The sequence below is a fragment of the Bombina bombina genome, chromosome 3, assembly GCF_027579735.1.
Source record: "Bombina bombina isolate aBomBom1 chromosome 3, aBomBom1.pri, whole genome shotgun sequence".
Lineage (NCBI taxonomy): Eukaryota > Metazoa > Chordata > Amphibia > Anura > Bombinatoridae > Bombina > Bombina bombina.
In genome coordinates, this window is record NC_069501.1 from 481,462,929 (window position 1) to 481,479,764 (window position 16,836).

Consider the following 16,836-nt stretch of genomic DNA (forward strand, 5'->3'; position numbering starts at 1 on the left):
TGTTTTGGTCACATTTTGTCTATTGCCAGTCTGGATATTGCTCTCTGGGTGGCACTTTTGACTATATCTGGGTGGGAATTTGAAGAAAAGTATTTTTTACTACCAAAATTTAGTGCCACACCTCTGGCTTTCTTGGCACACCATAAGAGCAATTGCAGGAGAATTAAAGGGACATGCCACCCACATTTTTTCTTTTATGATTTAGAAAGAGAATGCAATTATAAACATCTTTCTAATTTACTTATATTATCTAATTTGTTTTATTCTCTTGATATTCTTTGATGAAAAGCATATCTAGATATGCTCACTACCTGCTAATTGGTTGCTGCACATAGAAGCCTTGTGTGATTGGCTCACCATGTGCATTGCTTTTTCGTCAACTAAGGATATCTAGAAAATGAAGCAAAATAAATAATGGAAGTAAATTGTAATGTTGTTTAAATTTCTATTCTCTATCTGAATCATGAAAGAAAGATTTTGGGTTTAGTGGCCCTTTAAGTAAACTTGATAACTTGGGATTTTTTTTTGTTCTTCTTCAAATTACTTGTTCTGATTCTGAATCAAAGTTTAAGTTTGATATTTATGTTCCTTTAAATACAAGGGGGGATATATTGTTTGTTAATCGCAGAATGAGAAGGAAATAAACTTTTTTAAAACTTTTCTCCTGTACCAAAATGACAAACACTTTTCACTCACCGTTGAATAATAGTTTTGGTGGTGAAAAAAAAATATTTTGTTAGTTTGCTCCCAAAACCTTAACATATAGTATCTATATATAGTGGACACTGGAACTGGTAGTAAGCAAACAAGTACCAGCCTCAGTGTATGAATGGGAACAGCAGACGTCATTGCAAAGCAGCATAAACTGTAATAACCTTTCTTCCTGACTGGTTCTGTGAGTAAAGCGCATTGAGGGGCTTGTAAATGAGGCAGTTGTAAAATGTCACTGCCGCGGTACCTCCCACCTCTTCCCCCTGTCGTGTAACTTACTGGAGGGACCCCTCGGACCATATGCCTTAGCTCCACCTATCACCCTTCCTATTGGTCGCGCCCACAGTCTTAACAACAAGTGTTTCGACCAATCAACTAGAAGCACACCGGCTTATTACCGCATATTTTTTTTGTAGTCCTCTCGCATGACCCAGCAAATAGCCTCACATTTAAGGTGGAATATCTAGTACATTGATTATAAACTTTAGAGTGGAAGTTTAGCTGTCAGAGTAAACTAATTCCATATTAGTTAATTTTTCGAAAATATAGAAATCCTTGCAAGTATATATGTTCAGTGCATTAACGTAATTTAGGAAGGGAAATGCCAAAAAATTCTTAGTTCAAATCTATACAAAGATCCAAATTAAAAAGTATAAGCACAACAGTTTATTTGCACTTGTTTTCCCAAAATGGGATATCTGCGGATACAGGTAATTTAAAAAAATAAATAATGTAAACTATCCAGAGTAGTAACTGGGCTAATCCACCTTATCTATAGTAGAGTGAGGCTGAACACCAGGAGGAGGTGGATTGGCTGTGACAGGGATGACGGTGGGCGTGGTCTGAGGCTGGTGCAGGATAGAGCGAGACACATTGTGCTATGACAGCACCTCTAGGGGCGGAGTTCGGAGGTGAACGTACCGAAGTAACCTTGATCACACCACCAATGTGATGTCGCTCACAAGCTGGGGGGCGGAGAGGTGTCTCCCGGAGACTGGGCAATACCAATGAACCTGTTTAAAGACGTCTGAAAAAAAGCATCCTTTTCCCAGGGCCTTTATTCATTCATTCCACAGTAATTTACCGCCGCAGAAGCTGAGCTGTAATCTTCAGGTGAGCAGTTTACGGGTGCTTCATTAGCCATTACATTTCAACAGGGAACATAATCAATGAAAATGAAGTGATGGATGGGGTCAATACGATGTGTTGCTAAAGAGCTGTGCTGCTAATACTTGTTTTGCTGTGTATTATATGTTTATGTGTATTATTCACTACAGCTTTATTTGTATCACTTTAATACGTAGTTGAATTAAATACTGATTTATTAAACATATCACATCTATCTATCTATCTATCTATCTATTATTTTATTTATTTTTTATAAACAAGCTTCACTTGACTGGGTTTGTTATTTGGCAAAGTAGGCATCTGCCTATAGGTACAATAAGCCAAAGGGTTACTACTTGGCTAATTAATTAAAATTTAACACTACATGGTATTTCTTATTTTATGCTGCAATTCTGCTTATTCATTATTGCTATTATTAATCCATACTGGGGTATTTGTAGTTGATTCTTAAACAGAGTTTGTGAGGTAGTAGGTACAAAGCTAAGTGTGGCATTTAATTTTCCTGGCAAGGAGAAAACAATCACTGCCAAAGTACCCTGGGGATGCAAATCTGGCACTGGGTGCTAATGACAACTACTGTATATAAACCATAATTTCCTGTTTTTATTATGATGAATTTAGTACCAAACTGCATGAGCTGGGTGTAATTTTAGAGTAATCATTACCTTTTAATTCTTCAGGGCATTTGAACAGTGTTCAGCTGCGTGACTTGTTTGTCTTGCTGCTTGGAGACAAAGTGTACTTTTCTATTCCATTAGTCCAGTTGAGTGTGATGAAAACAATATTTTAATGTTAACATAAATATATCAATTTATGTAAAGTTCTTCCCTCGATACATCTCAGAAGCCTAACTATAGAGAAGCACGTTGAACAGACACCACGCTACAGAAGAAATGTACTATATTATTGTAACTTCCTGGATTAGTCATTCACAGTAGGAAGAACTGCATATTTCAAAGGCACATGTAAGTAGGTAACTTTTGAACAAAACATTATTAAAGTGTGCTATTAGCTTGCTAAACAATGGGGAAAAAACAACTTTTGTAATGTATGAAAATGTAAATTGAGTGCAGTTTTTATTTATTTAAAGGTATAGCAAAGTTAAACTTTCTAAAACAAAGGAATACAGAAGAGTAGAGGAAGAAGTAAGGGGGGGGGAGAGGAAGGGAAGGAAAAAAAAGGGGGGGAAAAGAGAGAACTATGTCAATTTATACCTTCCATTAACATGTCATGATAACTATGTTATGTTTATATTGAAAAATGCGTCACTTGGAATATGGACTTTCTATTAAAATGGTCCTTAAGCGACAAGGACATACACTAGGTATAGTCACGAAAACGAAGAGCTCATCCTCTTAAAACAGTTCTAGTAAAACCCACACCGGATTGAACAAATGGACTTTAAATGCCTTATACTGTAATTGTTTATAATTCATACACTATATTGTTGAGGGAAAAAAAAGATTGTTGTTTGTACCTTTTCGATTTTTGAACGTTAAATTGTACGATTCCTGTAACCCATCTATTTTACTGTTGTTGTATTTGAAAATTTCAATAAAAAATAAATAAAAATAAATATATATATATATATATATAAAATAACTTTCGTGATTCTGACAGAGCATGCAGTTTCAAACAACTTTCCAATATACTTCTATTATCTAATTTGTTTTGTTCTCTTGGTATCCTTTGTTTAAATGCATGCTCAGGAACAGCAGTGCGATATTGGCAGCTAGCTGCTGATTGGTGGCTGCACATGAATGCCTCTTTTCATTGGCTCACCAGATGTGCTCAGCTAGCTCGAATCAGGTATTGCTGTACCTTCAAGAAAGGATACCAAGTGACTGAAGTAAATTTTATAATAGTAGTAAATCGGTAAGTTGTTTAAAATTGTATGTTCTATTTGAATCATGAATGAGAAATTGTGTTAATGTCCTTTTAAGAAATTATGTGTAAATTTTCATTAGTTAATTGTATATTATCGTGTTTATATTTGTCTATCATAATTCATAACCAATATTTTATTGACACCTATTCCAAATTTCTTCACTCTGTAACTAGGTGCCAACAGAGTTGAGAATCTTGAGATCAGACTCTAAACCAGTCCTTTAAAAATTCAACATTAAAGTGAATTTAAAGTTTAATGAATAAGTGCCCAGTTTTTAAAATACTCTTAATAGCAGGGGCACTTTCATTCATTTAACTTTACAATAAAGCTTCTTTTATTAAATACTTACCTTTCTTTATGGAAAGCAGACCGGCGATCCTCCGCCCGCAGCTCCTGCTGTAGTTAGCAAATCGATGATGAATCCGGTGTCCTCCAATAATTGTGTTCCTCACTAGCTGAATGCCAAAGAGGGCACGCAACGATTGGAGGACGCCAGATTTGTCATCGATCTGCTAACTGCAGCAGGAGATGCGGGTGGAGGATCGTCGGTCTGCTTTCCATAAAGAAAGGTAAGTATTTTAAAAAAGAAACTTCATTGTAAAGTTTAAAGAATGAAAAGGCCCCTGTTTTGAAGAGAATTTTTAAAAACCGGGCACTTATTCATTAAGCTTTACATTCACTTTAAACACCTCAAATAACTTATCTTTAATTGCCAACAAAAATTACATGACTTTCTGAATCATGAAAGTTTAATTTTGACTTTCATGTCGCTTTAAATACCTTTTTATATTTACCTTTTAATTGCCTGCAAAAAAACAGTTATGATAAGAGGACATAATACCCAAATTTGGAATAACTTGTAAGTGATGCAGCATATCTGTAAAATACTGACTAGAAAATATCACCTGAACATCGCTATGTAAAAAAAGGAAGATGTTTTACCTCAAAATTTCGTAAGTAGACACATCGCATTGTAAAGGTGCTTTAAGCAGCCAATCAGAATACTAGTCCCAGGACTTGCAAGGGAGTGTGCATCTGGCATGTGAAGACCCACATGATAAACCACTTGAAAGTGATACAGCATAGCTGTAGAAAGCTGATAAGAAAATATCACCTGAATATCTCTTTGTAAAAAAAACACAAGATATTTTACCTCAACATTTCTTCAGCTCACCAGAGTAAGTGCTCTGCAAGCAGTTATCCTTCAGATACTTTTTTAATGTAAACTGCATGGTGAAAAATCAGCTTAATCACTACTGAGTTCACACTTTGCTTTAGTGTGATCTCATTTTAAAACACAAACAACAAACCAAATACTAATTTTTGAAAATGTTATTTTGAAAAAAATACTCATTAACAAATTTGGATTTTACAATAAGTTTGTATTTTGGGGATTTGTACCTGTATTCACAGTTCTTAAAAATATATTTATAGTCATCGCTACGGAATATGGGGTGCAATACGAATAAATGATATAACCAAACATTTTTAGACTGCCAATATTCAGAAAACAAAATTACACTTGTTTATTCTGTACTCTATAAATGAATACAGAAATAAAAACTGGACTATACTAAACCTATGGTAAATGTACTCCAGCCTCTACAGGAAAATTGAGCAAATATTATGTATAATCAATTTTTTTTCTGTGCTTTAATACACATTTTATGAGGGATTTAATTATGAGTTTAATATGTCTTTTTAAAGGTACATGAAACCATTTTTAATGAGTTAGATGCAGCATTCAATTTTAAAGGGCCAGTAAATCTACAAAATAATGTTATATAATTCTGCACATAGTGCAGAATTATATAACATTAACTTTGTGTCAACTTTATAAATCAAACGCTTTCAGAGATTTTTTTTTATTCCAAAATTCAATTTACCTAAACTCTACTCCAGGCTCTACTGAGCGGGTCTTGTTTTTCAAAAGCGCTTCACGGAAGTCACAATGCACCCGATCCCGCCATTAAACTGAATGTAGCTTGCTCCCGCTACCAGCGAAGTGCTTTTGAAAAACAAGACCTGCTCAGTAGAGCCTGGAGTGGAGTTCAGGTAAATTTAATTTGGAATAAAAAAAATCTCTTAAAGCTTTTGATTTATAAAGTTTGCCACTAAGCTAATGTGCAGAATTATATAACATTATTTTGTAGGTTTACTGGCCCTTTAAACAACTTTCTACTCTACTCCAATTATCAAATTTGCTTCAATCTGTTGGTATCCTATACTGAAGGAGTAGCAATGCACTACTGGGACTGGCTGAACACATCTGGTGAGCCAATGAGCAGAGGCATATATGGGTAGCCACCAACCAGCTCCCAGTAGTGCCTACCTAAAAATGCTTTTCAACAAAGGATACCAAAAGAACAAAGACAATTATATATTATAATTGGGAAATAATTTAAAATTGTATGCTCTGTCTGAATCATGAAAGTTTAATTTTGACATTTAATTTGTGTTTTACATTAATTTATGCTAGACATCATAATGTATTCAAAACACAGATTAGCTTGAATAGCCAGATATGTAAATATATTCGTTAAAATTAATTTATGGAACAGTTAACACTGTTCCAGCAATAAGTATTTATTGTAAAAATGCTTCTATACAAAGTTGAAATGTGCTGATGTCCAAGTGCAAAAAAAAAAAAAAAAAGCTCTTATGTGTTATAACATTTTATTGTTGCACTATTGTTTGTATAGTACTATGTATTTAATCTGCAAAGGGTTTAAACACATAGTTAAAGTCATTTACAGAACAACAATGCACTACTGGGAGCTAGCAGAATACATCTAGGGAGCCAATGACAAGAGACAAATGTGTGTAGCCACCAATCAACAGCTCCCTGTGGTGCATTGCTGCGCCTGAGCCTACCTAGATATGCTTTTCAATAACAAAAATGCCAAGTACATTGTAAAGTCTCTAAAAATTGCATGTAAGTTTACTTTTGAATTTCATGTCCCTTTAAAGCAAAATTAAAGCTGTTTTTCCAAATATGTATAGCACGTTTTAGCAATTAAAGGGACGTTTAACTCTAAATACATTTTATAAGCTTAGTATTGAGGTTATTCCCCACCCCTCTCTAGTCATGGTCGCAGCCATGTTGAAATCTAGCTTTTACTGCATTCCATAGGTTCCATAGTTTTTTTAATATTTCTTTTCATTTTGTTTGTCTAGTCACTCAAGGAGACATGGAGGAACCCCCACCTCATTCAAAGCTGCTTGACCTAAATCAACACTCTCGTTTCGTTATTGGCTCAGTGTCGGAAGACAATTCGGAAGATGAATTTAGTTCTCTGGTTAAATTAGACCTTGAAGGAATAGAGAGATCTTCATCACCAGCGTCCGTATGTTCAGATACTCTCTCTGACATGGGGATATCAAGCTGCCAAGAGAGTCTACAAATGAGGTAATTTATTGACTTTCAAAATTGTTAATGAATTGTTGTTTCCTGAGAATACTTTAGGAACTCTGTTAAAGGGACACTGAACCCAATTATTTTTTTCTTTCATGATTCAAATAGAGCATGCAATTTTAAGCAACTTTCTAATTTACTCCTATTATCAATTTTTCTTCGTTCTCTTGCTATCTTTATTTGAAAAAGAAGGCATCTAAGCTTTTTTTTTTGGGGGTTCAGAACTCTGGACAACAATTTTTTATTGGTGGATGAATTTATCCACTAATCAGCAAGAACAACCCAGGTTGTTCACCAAAAATGGGCCGGCATCTAAACTTACATTCTTGCATTTCAAATAAAGATACCAAGAGAATGAAGAAAATTTGATAATAGGAGTAAATTAGAAAGTTGCTTAAAATGTCATGCTCTATCTGAATCACAAAAGAAAAAAAAATTGGGTTCAGTGTCTCTTTAACCCCTTAACGACCGAGGACGTGCAGGGTACGTCCTCAAAAAAAGGCAGTTAATGCCTGAGAACGTACCCTGCACGTCCTCGGTGTGGAAAGCAGCTGGAAGCGATCCTGCTCGCTTCCAGCTGCTTTCCGGTTATTGCAGTGATGCCTCGATATGGAGGCATCCTGCAATAACCTTTTTAAGCCATCCGGTGCAGAGAGAGCCACTCTGTGGCCCTCTCTGCACCGGAGATCGGTGGCTCCCTGCGTTGGTGGGTGGGAGCCGGACCGGGAGGCGGGTGGCGGCCATCGATGGCCCTGGTTATGTGCAGGGGGGGGGGCGGGATCGTGGGCGGGGATGAGCGGGGGCGCGCACGGACGGGCGGGGGCGGGCGCGTGCACGGGGAGGGAGCGGGTGGGAACCGCTACACTACAGAAAATTTATTAATAAAAAATGTTTAAATGTCTAAATATTTTTTTAAAAAAAAAAGATCAGCAAGGTGGTGGGGGTTTGTCTGTGTGGGGGGGGGGGAAGCTACACTACAGAAAAAAGCCAAACAAAAATAAAAAAAGCACTTTTTTTTTGCAAACTGGGTACTGGCAGACAGCTGCCAGTACCCAAGATGGCCCCCAATGAGGCAGAGGGGAGGGTTAGAGAGCGGTTTTATTTTAGTACTGGCAGACTTTCTGCCAGTACTTAAGATGGCGGGGACAATTGTGGGGTGGGGGAGGGAAGGGAGCTGTTTGGGAGGGATCAGGGGGTGGGATGTGTCAGGTGGGAGGCTGATCTCTACACTAAAGCTAAAATTAACCCTGCAAGCTCCCTACAAACTCCCTAATTAACCCCTTCACTGCTAGCCATAATACACGTGTGAGGCGCAGCAGGATTTAGCGGCCTTCTAATTACCAGAAAGCAACGCCAAAGCCATATATGTCTGCTATTTCTGAACAAAGGGGATCCCAGAGAAGAATTTACAACCATTTATGCCATAATTGCACAAGTTGTTTGTAAATAATTTCAGTGAGAAACCAAAAGTTTGTGAAAAAGTGAACGATTTTTTGTATTTGATCGCATTTGGCGGTGAAATGGTGGCATGAAATATACCAAAATTGTCCTAGATCAATACTTTGGGATGTCTTCTAAAAAAAAATATATGCATGTCAAGGGATATTCAGAGATTCCTGAAAGATATCAGTGTTCTAATGTAACTAGCGCTAATTTTGGAAAAAAGTGGTTTGGAAATAGCAAAGTGCTACTTGTATTTATGGCCCTATAACTTACAAAAAAAGCAAAGAACATGTAAACATTGGGTATTTCTAAACTCAGGACAAAATTTTGAAACTATTTAGCATGGGTGTTTTTTGGTGGTTGTAGATGTGTAACAGATTTTGGGGGTCAAAGTTAGAAAAAGTGTGTTTTTTTTCCATTTTTCCTCATATTTTATATATTTTTTTATAGTAAATTATAAGATATGATGAAAATAATGGTATCTTTAGAAAGTCCATTTAGTGGCGAGAAAAACGGTATATAATATGTGTGGGTACAGTAAATGAGTAAGAGGAAAATTACAGCTAAACACAAACACCGCAAAAATGTAAAAATAGTCTTGGTCCCAAACAGACAGAAAATGGAAAAGTGCTGTGGTCATTAAGGGGTTAATGCATTGTAGCATTTTTTTTTCTTTGTTTGTTTTTAAGCACCAATGTCTTTTGTCAAATTGGGACTGTAGCGTCCCTTTATACCAATATAGCTGTGTGAGTTGTCTTTATCAGGCAGTCAGCATTAGCTTTTAATTTAAAGGAGCATAAATGTGAAAAAAAGAAAATGCACTATTGATTGCATATAACTGTGTTCGTCCACTCCAGAGCAAGAGGGCACTACTGGGAGTTAGCTGAACCCATCTGATAAGCCAATGACATGAGGCATATTTGGGTAGCCACCAATCAGAAGCTAGCTCCCTGTATCACATTGCTGCTCCTGAGTCTTTCTCAGTATGCTTTTCAACAAAGGATACTAAGAGCAGGGGCAGAACTACAACAATTGGTGCAGCAGGTGCAGTGGCACCAGGGCCCAAGTGCTGGGGGTGCTGGGGCATAGCAGCCAGTCTATACATAGGTGTGTGCAGAATATGTACAATCCTAATACAGGGGAACCTTTTATTAGTGCAGGTTATTGATCAATCTATCTATCTTTCTATTTTTCTTCAAAATCATTATACAGAGCAGCATGTATATTACCATTGCTTACTACTGATTTATCTTTGGGGGGTCCAAAACTTTTTTTGTACCAGGGCCCTCTGTTGAGTAGCTCTTGTACTGACTAAGAGAACAAAGTGAATTTGATAATAAAATCATAAAAAAATTGCATTCTCTTTCTGAATCATGAAAGTTTAATTTTGACTTTTATTACCCTATAAATGTAGACAGCTTTCATTTAACTCATTAAAGTGAATGTAAATTTTGATGCTAAAGTGCCCGTTTTTTTTAAAATTTGATTAAAAACAGGGGCACTTTAATTCATCAAAATTTACATTTCACTCCTGTTGTGAAAAAAAACCTTCCCTTTTAAACTTGACAGCAGCGCCAGCTTTCTCCGGTCGTTGCAAGCTATTTCTGATGTCAGAAATGATGGATAGGTCATCCTCCAATCACGGCTTCCCCCCCCCCCCCCCCGGGGAATCAGTGTCTGATTCAATGCCGTGATTGGAGGAAGCCGGATTCCTCATTTTAGACCCAGGAAGAGGCTTTGCTACGGGCTGAGGATGCTGGAGCTGCTGTGAAGATTAAAAGGTAAGTTATTTTTTTTTCACAACAGGAGTGAAATGTAAATTTTGATTAATTAAAGTGCCCCTGTTTTTAATCTAATTTTTAAAAACTGGGCACTTTAGCATCAAAATTTACATTCACTTTAGGACCAAGGTTTTCCCCGTTTCTGTGAAACCCAAACAATTTCCTTTCATGATTTAGGTAGAACATACAATTTTAAATAACTTTCCAGTTTACTTCTATGATCAAATTTGCTTCATTATCTTGATATCATTTGTTGAAGGAAGTAGATTAAAACTTAAACACTTTATTGAAATAGTTAACACGGACACAACATTGATCTAAAATTGGGTACATGGAATGGGTGTATCACAAACAGTCCTAATGTGTAGTACCCAACACTAAATTAAAAACAAAGAATAAGCCAGGTAGCTGCAGGGGGTGTATGGGTGGTATCTATTTACTTAATTATAGCAATAGGGATAGAACACAGTTTTCAAACTCTCAGCACAGTCACTCCTATGCGCTCAAAGGCGTCCTCCTGTTTGCAAGCTTTGTGGGGGTTACCCAGCCAGCCGATTTCTGACTAATGTCCCTATTGCTAGTTATACATCACACATACAGGGAATTAATACATTAATATCTTGTCTCAGTCATGACAATGTGTTGTATTCAATTGGAAGTTACAGCATCATGTTACTATTATATGTTAATTCAAGTAATAACTGTGTCTACCGTATGTGGACCAAACAAACTTCACACACGCTGTTCCGCCCACCAATGCGTTTTGTCACTAGGAAACGTGACTTTGTCAGGGCATCATTTGTTGAAGGAGCAGCAATGCACTACTGGTTTCTAACTGAGCACATGGATGAGCCAATGGCAATCGGTTTATACTATATGCAGCCACCAATCAGCAGCTAGAACCTAGGTTCTTTGCTTTCTCTGAGCCTACCTAGATAAAGCTTATAGCAAAGCATAACAAGAGAAGGAAGCAAATTAAGTAATAGAAATAAAATGAACAGTTGTTTGAATTTGTATGTTCTGTCTAAATCATGAATGTTTAAAGGGGCAGTAAACCTAGCAAATAATGCAGAATTATATAACATTAGCAGAATTATATAACATTAGCTTAGCGCCATCTTTCTAAAGAAAAGGGTTAGGGAGATATTTTATTACGAAAACAGAACGCCGCTCCTGGTTCTACTGAGTGGGTCTGTTTTTTTTTTTCTCCTAAGCGCATCGCGGGCACGCTGCCTAATCACAGTGCGCCCGATCGCGCTATTAAACTCAATGTAGCTCACTCCCGCTCTGGTCTGGACAGCGTGCCGCAATACGCTTAGGAAAATAAAACAGACCCACTCAGTAGAGCCAGGAGCGGCGTTCTGTTTACGTAGTAAAATATCTCTCTAACCCTTTGCTTTAGAAAGCTGGTGCTAAGCTAATGTTATATACTTTTTTATATATAAGTATATAAAAAAAATTGCTAGGTTTACTGTCCCTTTAATTATGACTTGAGCGTCCCTTTAAATGACAGAAGCAAGCAGTTCTGGCATTTTTGCTCACTATTGTTTTTTAAGTGCACCCATACATCATATATAACAAACAGGTCGTTCTTTTGATACCCAATATGGATATATAAAATAACAATAAATATAGGAATTTAATATGTGAAAAATGAGGAAAAATGGGGGGAGGAAGCAATTCTTTCTACAAAATGAGTGTAGCTAAAGAAACAAAAATACAACCAAATAGATTCATTATGTTGTCCGAATTTTAGTTTTAACACCTAGGATTGTTCTCCTGAGCTTTTCGTGAGCAGGAACATAGTTGGCAATTAGTGGATACATAAGTATGGAACTCCTGCCCGGCCTACCATTGTGTCCTTCTCAGGCATGGCAATACATAGATAAATGATCATAAAGATTTCATGTTACCATATTATTTAGTGATGGCAGTGTGCATGTGTGAGACGCAAACAACTGCGCATGCGTTGGGAGTGCTCGCCTAATTTTTTAAAATATTTAAATAAGATGACGTTCATAGGAGTTTTTAACAGCGTCTCGGACAGCCCTTATTAGCTATGTTATCATGGAAATTAAAAATGAAGCACCTTTAGAGGCTTTGTTTTGAAAAACATTTAAAGGGACGCTCAAGCCAAAATAAACTTTTAAGATTCAGAAAGAGCATGCCATTTTCCAATTTTCTTCCATTATCAAATTTTACACAGTTTTTTTTTTATGCACACTTTCTGAGGAACAATATCCTACTGAGCATGTGCACAAGCTCACAGGGTATAAGTATACTAGTCTGTGATTGGCTGATGTCTGTCACATGATACAGGGGGCTGTAAAATGGTTTAAAAAAAAAGTGTCAGAAAAATATCTAGTGCTTATTTGAAATTCAGAGTAGGTGTTAAATCATTGTCTTTTTATTATGCACTTGTTAATTATGCAATTCTATTGCATTGAGTGGTTCTTTAAGTGGAGACTGTTTATATTATATATAGCGGCAGATATGTATGTTTTTAAAAACCCATTTTATAACCAGCAAAAGCAGTTTATTTTCACATTATTTTTTTAGCCCTTTAATCATTTACATTAGAATATTTAAAAATGTTGAGGCATCTGTAGTTAGAACAGTTATTTTATTGACTCCATTTACCCAAATCTGGAGAGACACTGATCACTTAAAGGAACATGATTTTGTTTTCTTTCATGATTCAGATGTAAATAAATTGGAAACTTTTATAATATTGCATGCTTTATTATCTAATTATTTTCTGTTGTAAAGTATACCGAGGTAGGTTTAGAATCTGCTAGAAGAAGCCCCCCCCCCTTTTATGAATCAGATAGATCATATCATGTTAAACCATTTTACTTCTTTTAGCACATTTCCTTCATTCTCTTGGTATTTTTTGTTGAAGGTGCAGAAATGCACTACTGGGAGATAGCTGAACATCGATCGGGTGAGCCTATGACAAAAGGCATATACGTACAGCCTCCAATCACCAGCTAACTCCCAGAAAGTTAACTGCTGCTCCTGGGTAAACTCTAAAACAAGGGATACTGAAGAAAACAATAGATAATAGAACTAAATTGGAACATTGTTTAAAATGGAATGTTCTATCTGAATTATGAAAGTTTAACCCCTTAATGACCGCAGCACTTTTCCATTTTCTGTCCGTTTGGGACCAAGGCTATTTTTACATTTTTGCGGTGTTTGTGTTTAGCTGTAATTTTCCTCTTACTCATTTACTGTACCCACACATATTATATACCGTTGTTCTCGCCATTAAATGGACTTTTTAAAGATACCATTATTTTTTATCATATCTTATAATTTACTCTAATTTTTTTTATAAAATATGAGGAAAAAATGGAAAAAAACACACTTTTTCTAAATTTGACCCCCAAAATCTGTTACACATCTACAACCACCAAAAAAATCCCATGCTAAATAGTTTCTAAATTTTGTTCTGAGTTTAGAAATACCCAATGTTTACATGTTCTTTGCTTTTTTTGCAAGTTATAGGTCCATAAATACAAGTAGCACTTTGCTATTTCCAAACCACTTTTTTTCAAAATGAGTGCTAGTTACATTGGGACACTGATATCTTTCAGGAATCCCTGAATATCCATTGACATGTATATATTTTTTTTTAGAAGACATCCCAAAGTATTGATCTAGGCCCATTTTGGTATATTTCATGCCACCATTTCACCGCCAAATGCGATCAAATAAAAAAAATTGTTCACGTTTTCACAAATTTTTTCACAAACTTTAGGTTTCTCACTGAAATTATTTACAAACAACTTATGCAATTATAGCATAAATGGTTATGGTTATAAATGCTTCTCTGGGATCCCCTTTGTTCAGAAATAGCAGACATATATGGCTTTGGCTTTGCTTTTTGGTAATTAGAAGGCTGCTAAATGCCACTGCGCACAATACGTGTATTATGCCCAGCAGTGAAGGGGTTAATTAGGGAGCATGTAGGGAGCTTCTAGGGTTAATTTTAGCTGTAGTGTAGTAGACAACCCCAAGTATTGATCTAGGCCCATTTTGGTATATTTCATGCCACCATTTAACCGCCAAATGCGATCAAATTAAAAAAAAAACGTTAATTTTTTCACAATTTTAGGTTTCTCACTGAAATTATTTACAAACAGCTTGTGCAATTATGGCACAAATGGTTGTAAATGCTTCTCTGGGATGTCCTTTGTTCAGAAATAGCAGACATATATGACTTTGGCATTGCTTTTTGGTAATTAGAAAGTCGCTAAATGCTGCTGCGCATCACACGTGTATTATGGCTAGCAGTGAAGGGGTTAATTAAGTAGTTTGTAGGGAGCTTGCAGGGTTAATTTTAGCTTTAGTGTAGATATCAGCCTCCCACCTGACACATCCCACCCCCTGATCCCTCCCAAACAGCTCCCTTCCCTCCCCCACCCCACAATTGTCCCCGCCATCTTAAGTACTGGCAGAAAGTCTGCCAGTACTGAAATAAAAGGTTTTTTTTTTAAAAGAAAAAAAAAAAGAAGCATATTTACATATGCTGTGTTTAGGATCTCCCCTTAGCCCCCAACCTCCCTGATCCCCCCCAAAACAGCTCTCTAAGCCTCCCCCTCTGCCTTATTGGGGGCCATCTTGGGTACTGGCAGCTGTCTGCCAGTACCCAGTTTGCACACAAACAAATGTTTATTTTTTTTTATCTTTTTCTGTAGTGTAGCTTCCCCCCCCACGGACCAACCCCCACCACATAAATGACACCTAAAGTTTTTTTTTTTACATTCTAGGTCCCACTTTTATTTTGTTTTGGGACACATTTTTCTGTAGTGTAGCGGTTCCCACCCGCTCCCTCCCCGTGCACGCGCCCGCCCCCTCGTGCACGTGCGCGCGCGCCCGCCCGCCCCCGTCCCCGGACTCCCCCGCCCACGATCCCGCCCCCCTCCACATGACCAGGGCCATCGATGGCCGCCACCCACCTCCCACACCGGCTCCCACCCACCAACGATACCGGCCATCGATGTCCGGTGCAGAGAGGGCCACAGAGTGGCTCTCTCTGCATCGGATGGCCGTAGAAGGTTATTGCAGGATGCCTACATATCGAGGCATCACTGCAATAACCGGAAAGCAGCTGGAAGCGAGCAGGATCGCTTCCAGCTGCTTTCCACACCGAGGACGTGCAGGGTACGTTCTCAGGCATTAACTGCCTTTTTTCTGAGGACGTACCCTGCACGTCCTCGGTCATTAAGGAGTTAAAGGGACACTGAACCCAAATTTTTTCTTTCATGATTCAGATAGAGCATGCAATTTTAAGCAACTTTCTAATTTACTCCTATTATCAATTTTTATTAGTTCTCTTGGTACATTTATATGAAAAAGAAGGCATCTAAGGTTTTTTATTAGTTCAGAACTCTGGAGAGCACTTTTTTATTGGTGGATGAATTTATCCACCAATCAGCAAGAACAACCCAGGTTGTTCACCAAAAATGGGCCGGCATCTAAACTTAAATTCTTGCATTTCAAATAAAGATACCAAGAGAATGAAGAAAATGTGATAATAGGAGTAAATTAGAAAGTTTAGAAAGTTGCTTAAAATGTCATGCTCTATCTGAATCACGAAAGAAAAAAATTGGGTTCAGTGTCCCTTTAATTCTGACTTTACAGTCCTTTTAATAAAAAAGAGAGAAAATATGGTTACTTAGTAGTAATAGGTAAATACATTCTCATTTGAATGACCTTTCCAGTGTTCTATGAATCCAGGTTTTGTACAGGTGCATTGTACAAGGTTGATGTCTGTGTGTATATTAGTGTGCATTGTACAAGGTTGATGTCTGTGTCTGTGTGTATATTAGTGTGCATTGTACAAGGTTGATGTCTGTGTCTGTGTGTATATTAGTGTGCATTGTACAAGGTTGATGTCTGTGTCTGTGTGTATATTAGTGTGCATTGTACAAGGTTGATGTCTGTGTCTGTGTGTATATTAGTGTGCATTGTACAAGGTTGATGTCTGTGTGTATATTAGTGTGCATTGTACAAGGTTGATGTCTGTGTCTGTGTGTATATTAGTGTGCATTGTACAAGGTTGATGTCTGTGTGTATATTAGTGTGCATTGTACAAGGTTGATGTCTGTGTGTATATTAGTGTGCATTGTACAAGGTTGATGTCTGTGTCTGTGTGTATATTAGTGTGCATTGTACAAGGTTGATGTCTGTGTGTATATTAGTGTGCATTGTACAAGGTTGATGTCTGTGTCTGTGTGTATATTAGTGTGCATTGTACAAGGTTGATGTCTGTGTGTATATTAGTGTGCATTGTACAAGGTTGATGTCTGTGTCTGTGTGTATATTAGTGTGCAATGCACATTGACTGTCTAGGTTTTGTCTGTAAGGTAAAGGCTAGCAGACATGTCAACAAAAAGTTATGCAAAGCAACTGTCTCTTTCCCAAATATTGTTTGTCCATTGCATCATTTGCAAAAGCTCTTC

At 37.2% G+C, this 16,836-nt stretch overlaps 1 protein-coding gene across 1 annotated transcript in view; it reads left to right on the forward strand.

The window, feature by feature from the left end:
* Positions 1-1,627: 1,627 nt before the first annotated feature.
* Positions 1,628-16,836, forward strand: part of ACACA (acetyl-CoA carboxylase alpha) — a 1,007,059-nt gene continuing 991,850 nt past the window's right edge. Inside the window, exons 1-2 of the mRNA XM_053706820.1 lie at positions 1,628-1,824; positions 6,905-7,136. Of these exons, the coding sequence (XP_053562795.1) occupies positions 6,919-7,136 (218 nt within the window). The 5' untranslated portion in view covers positions 1,628-1,824; positions 6,905-6,918. The remainder of the gene's footprint in view (positions 1,825-6,904; positions 7,137-16,836) is intronic.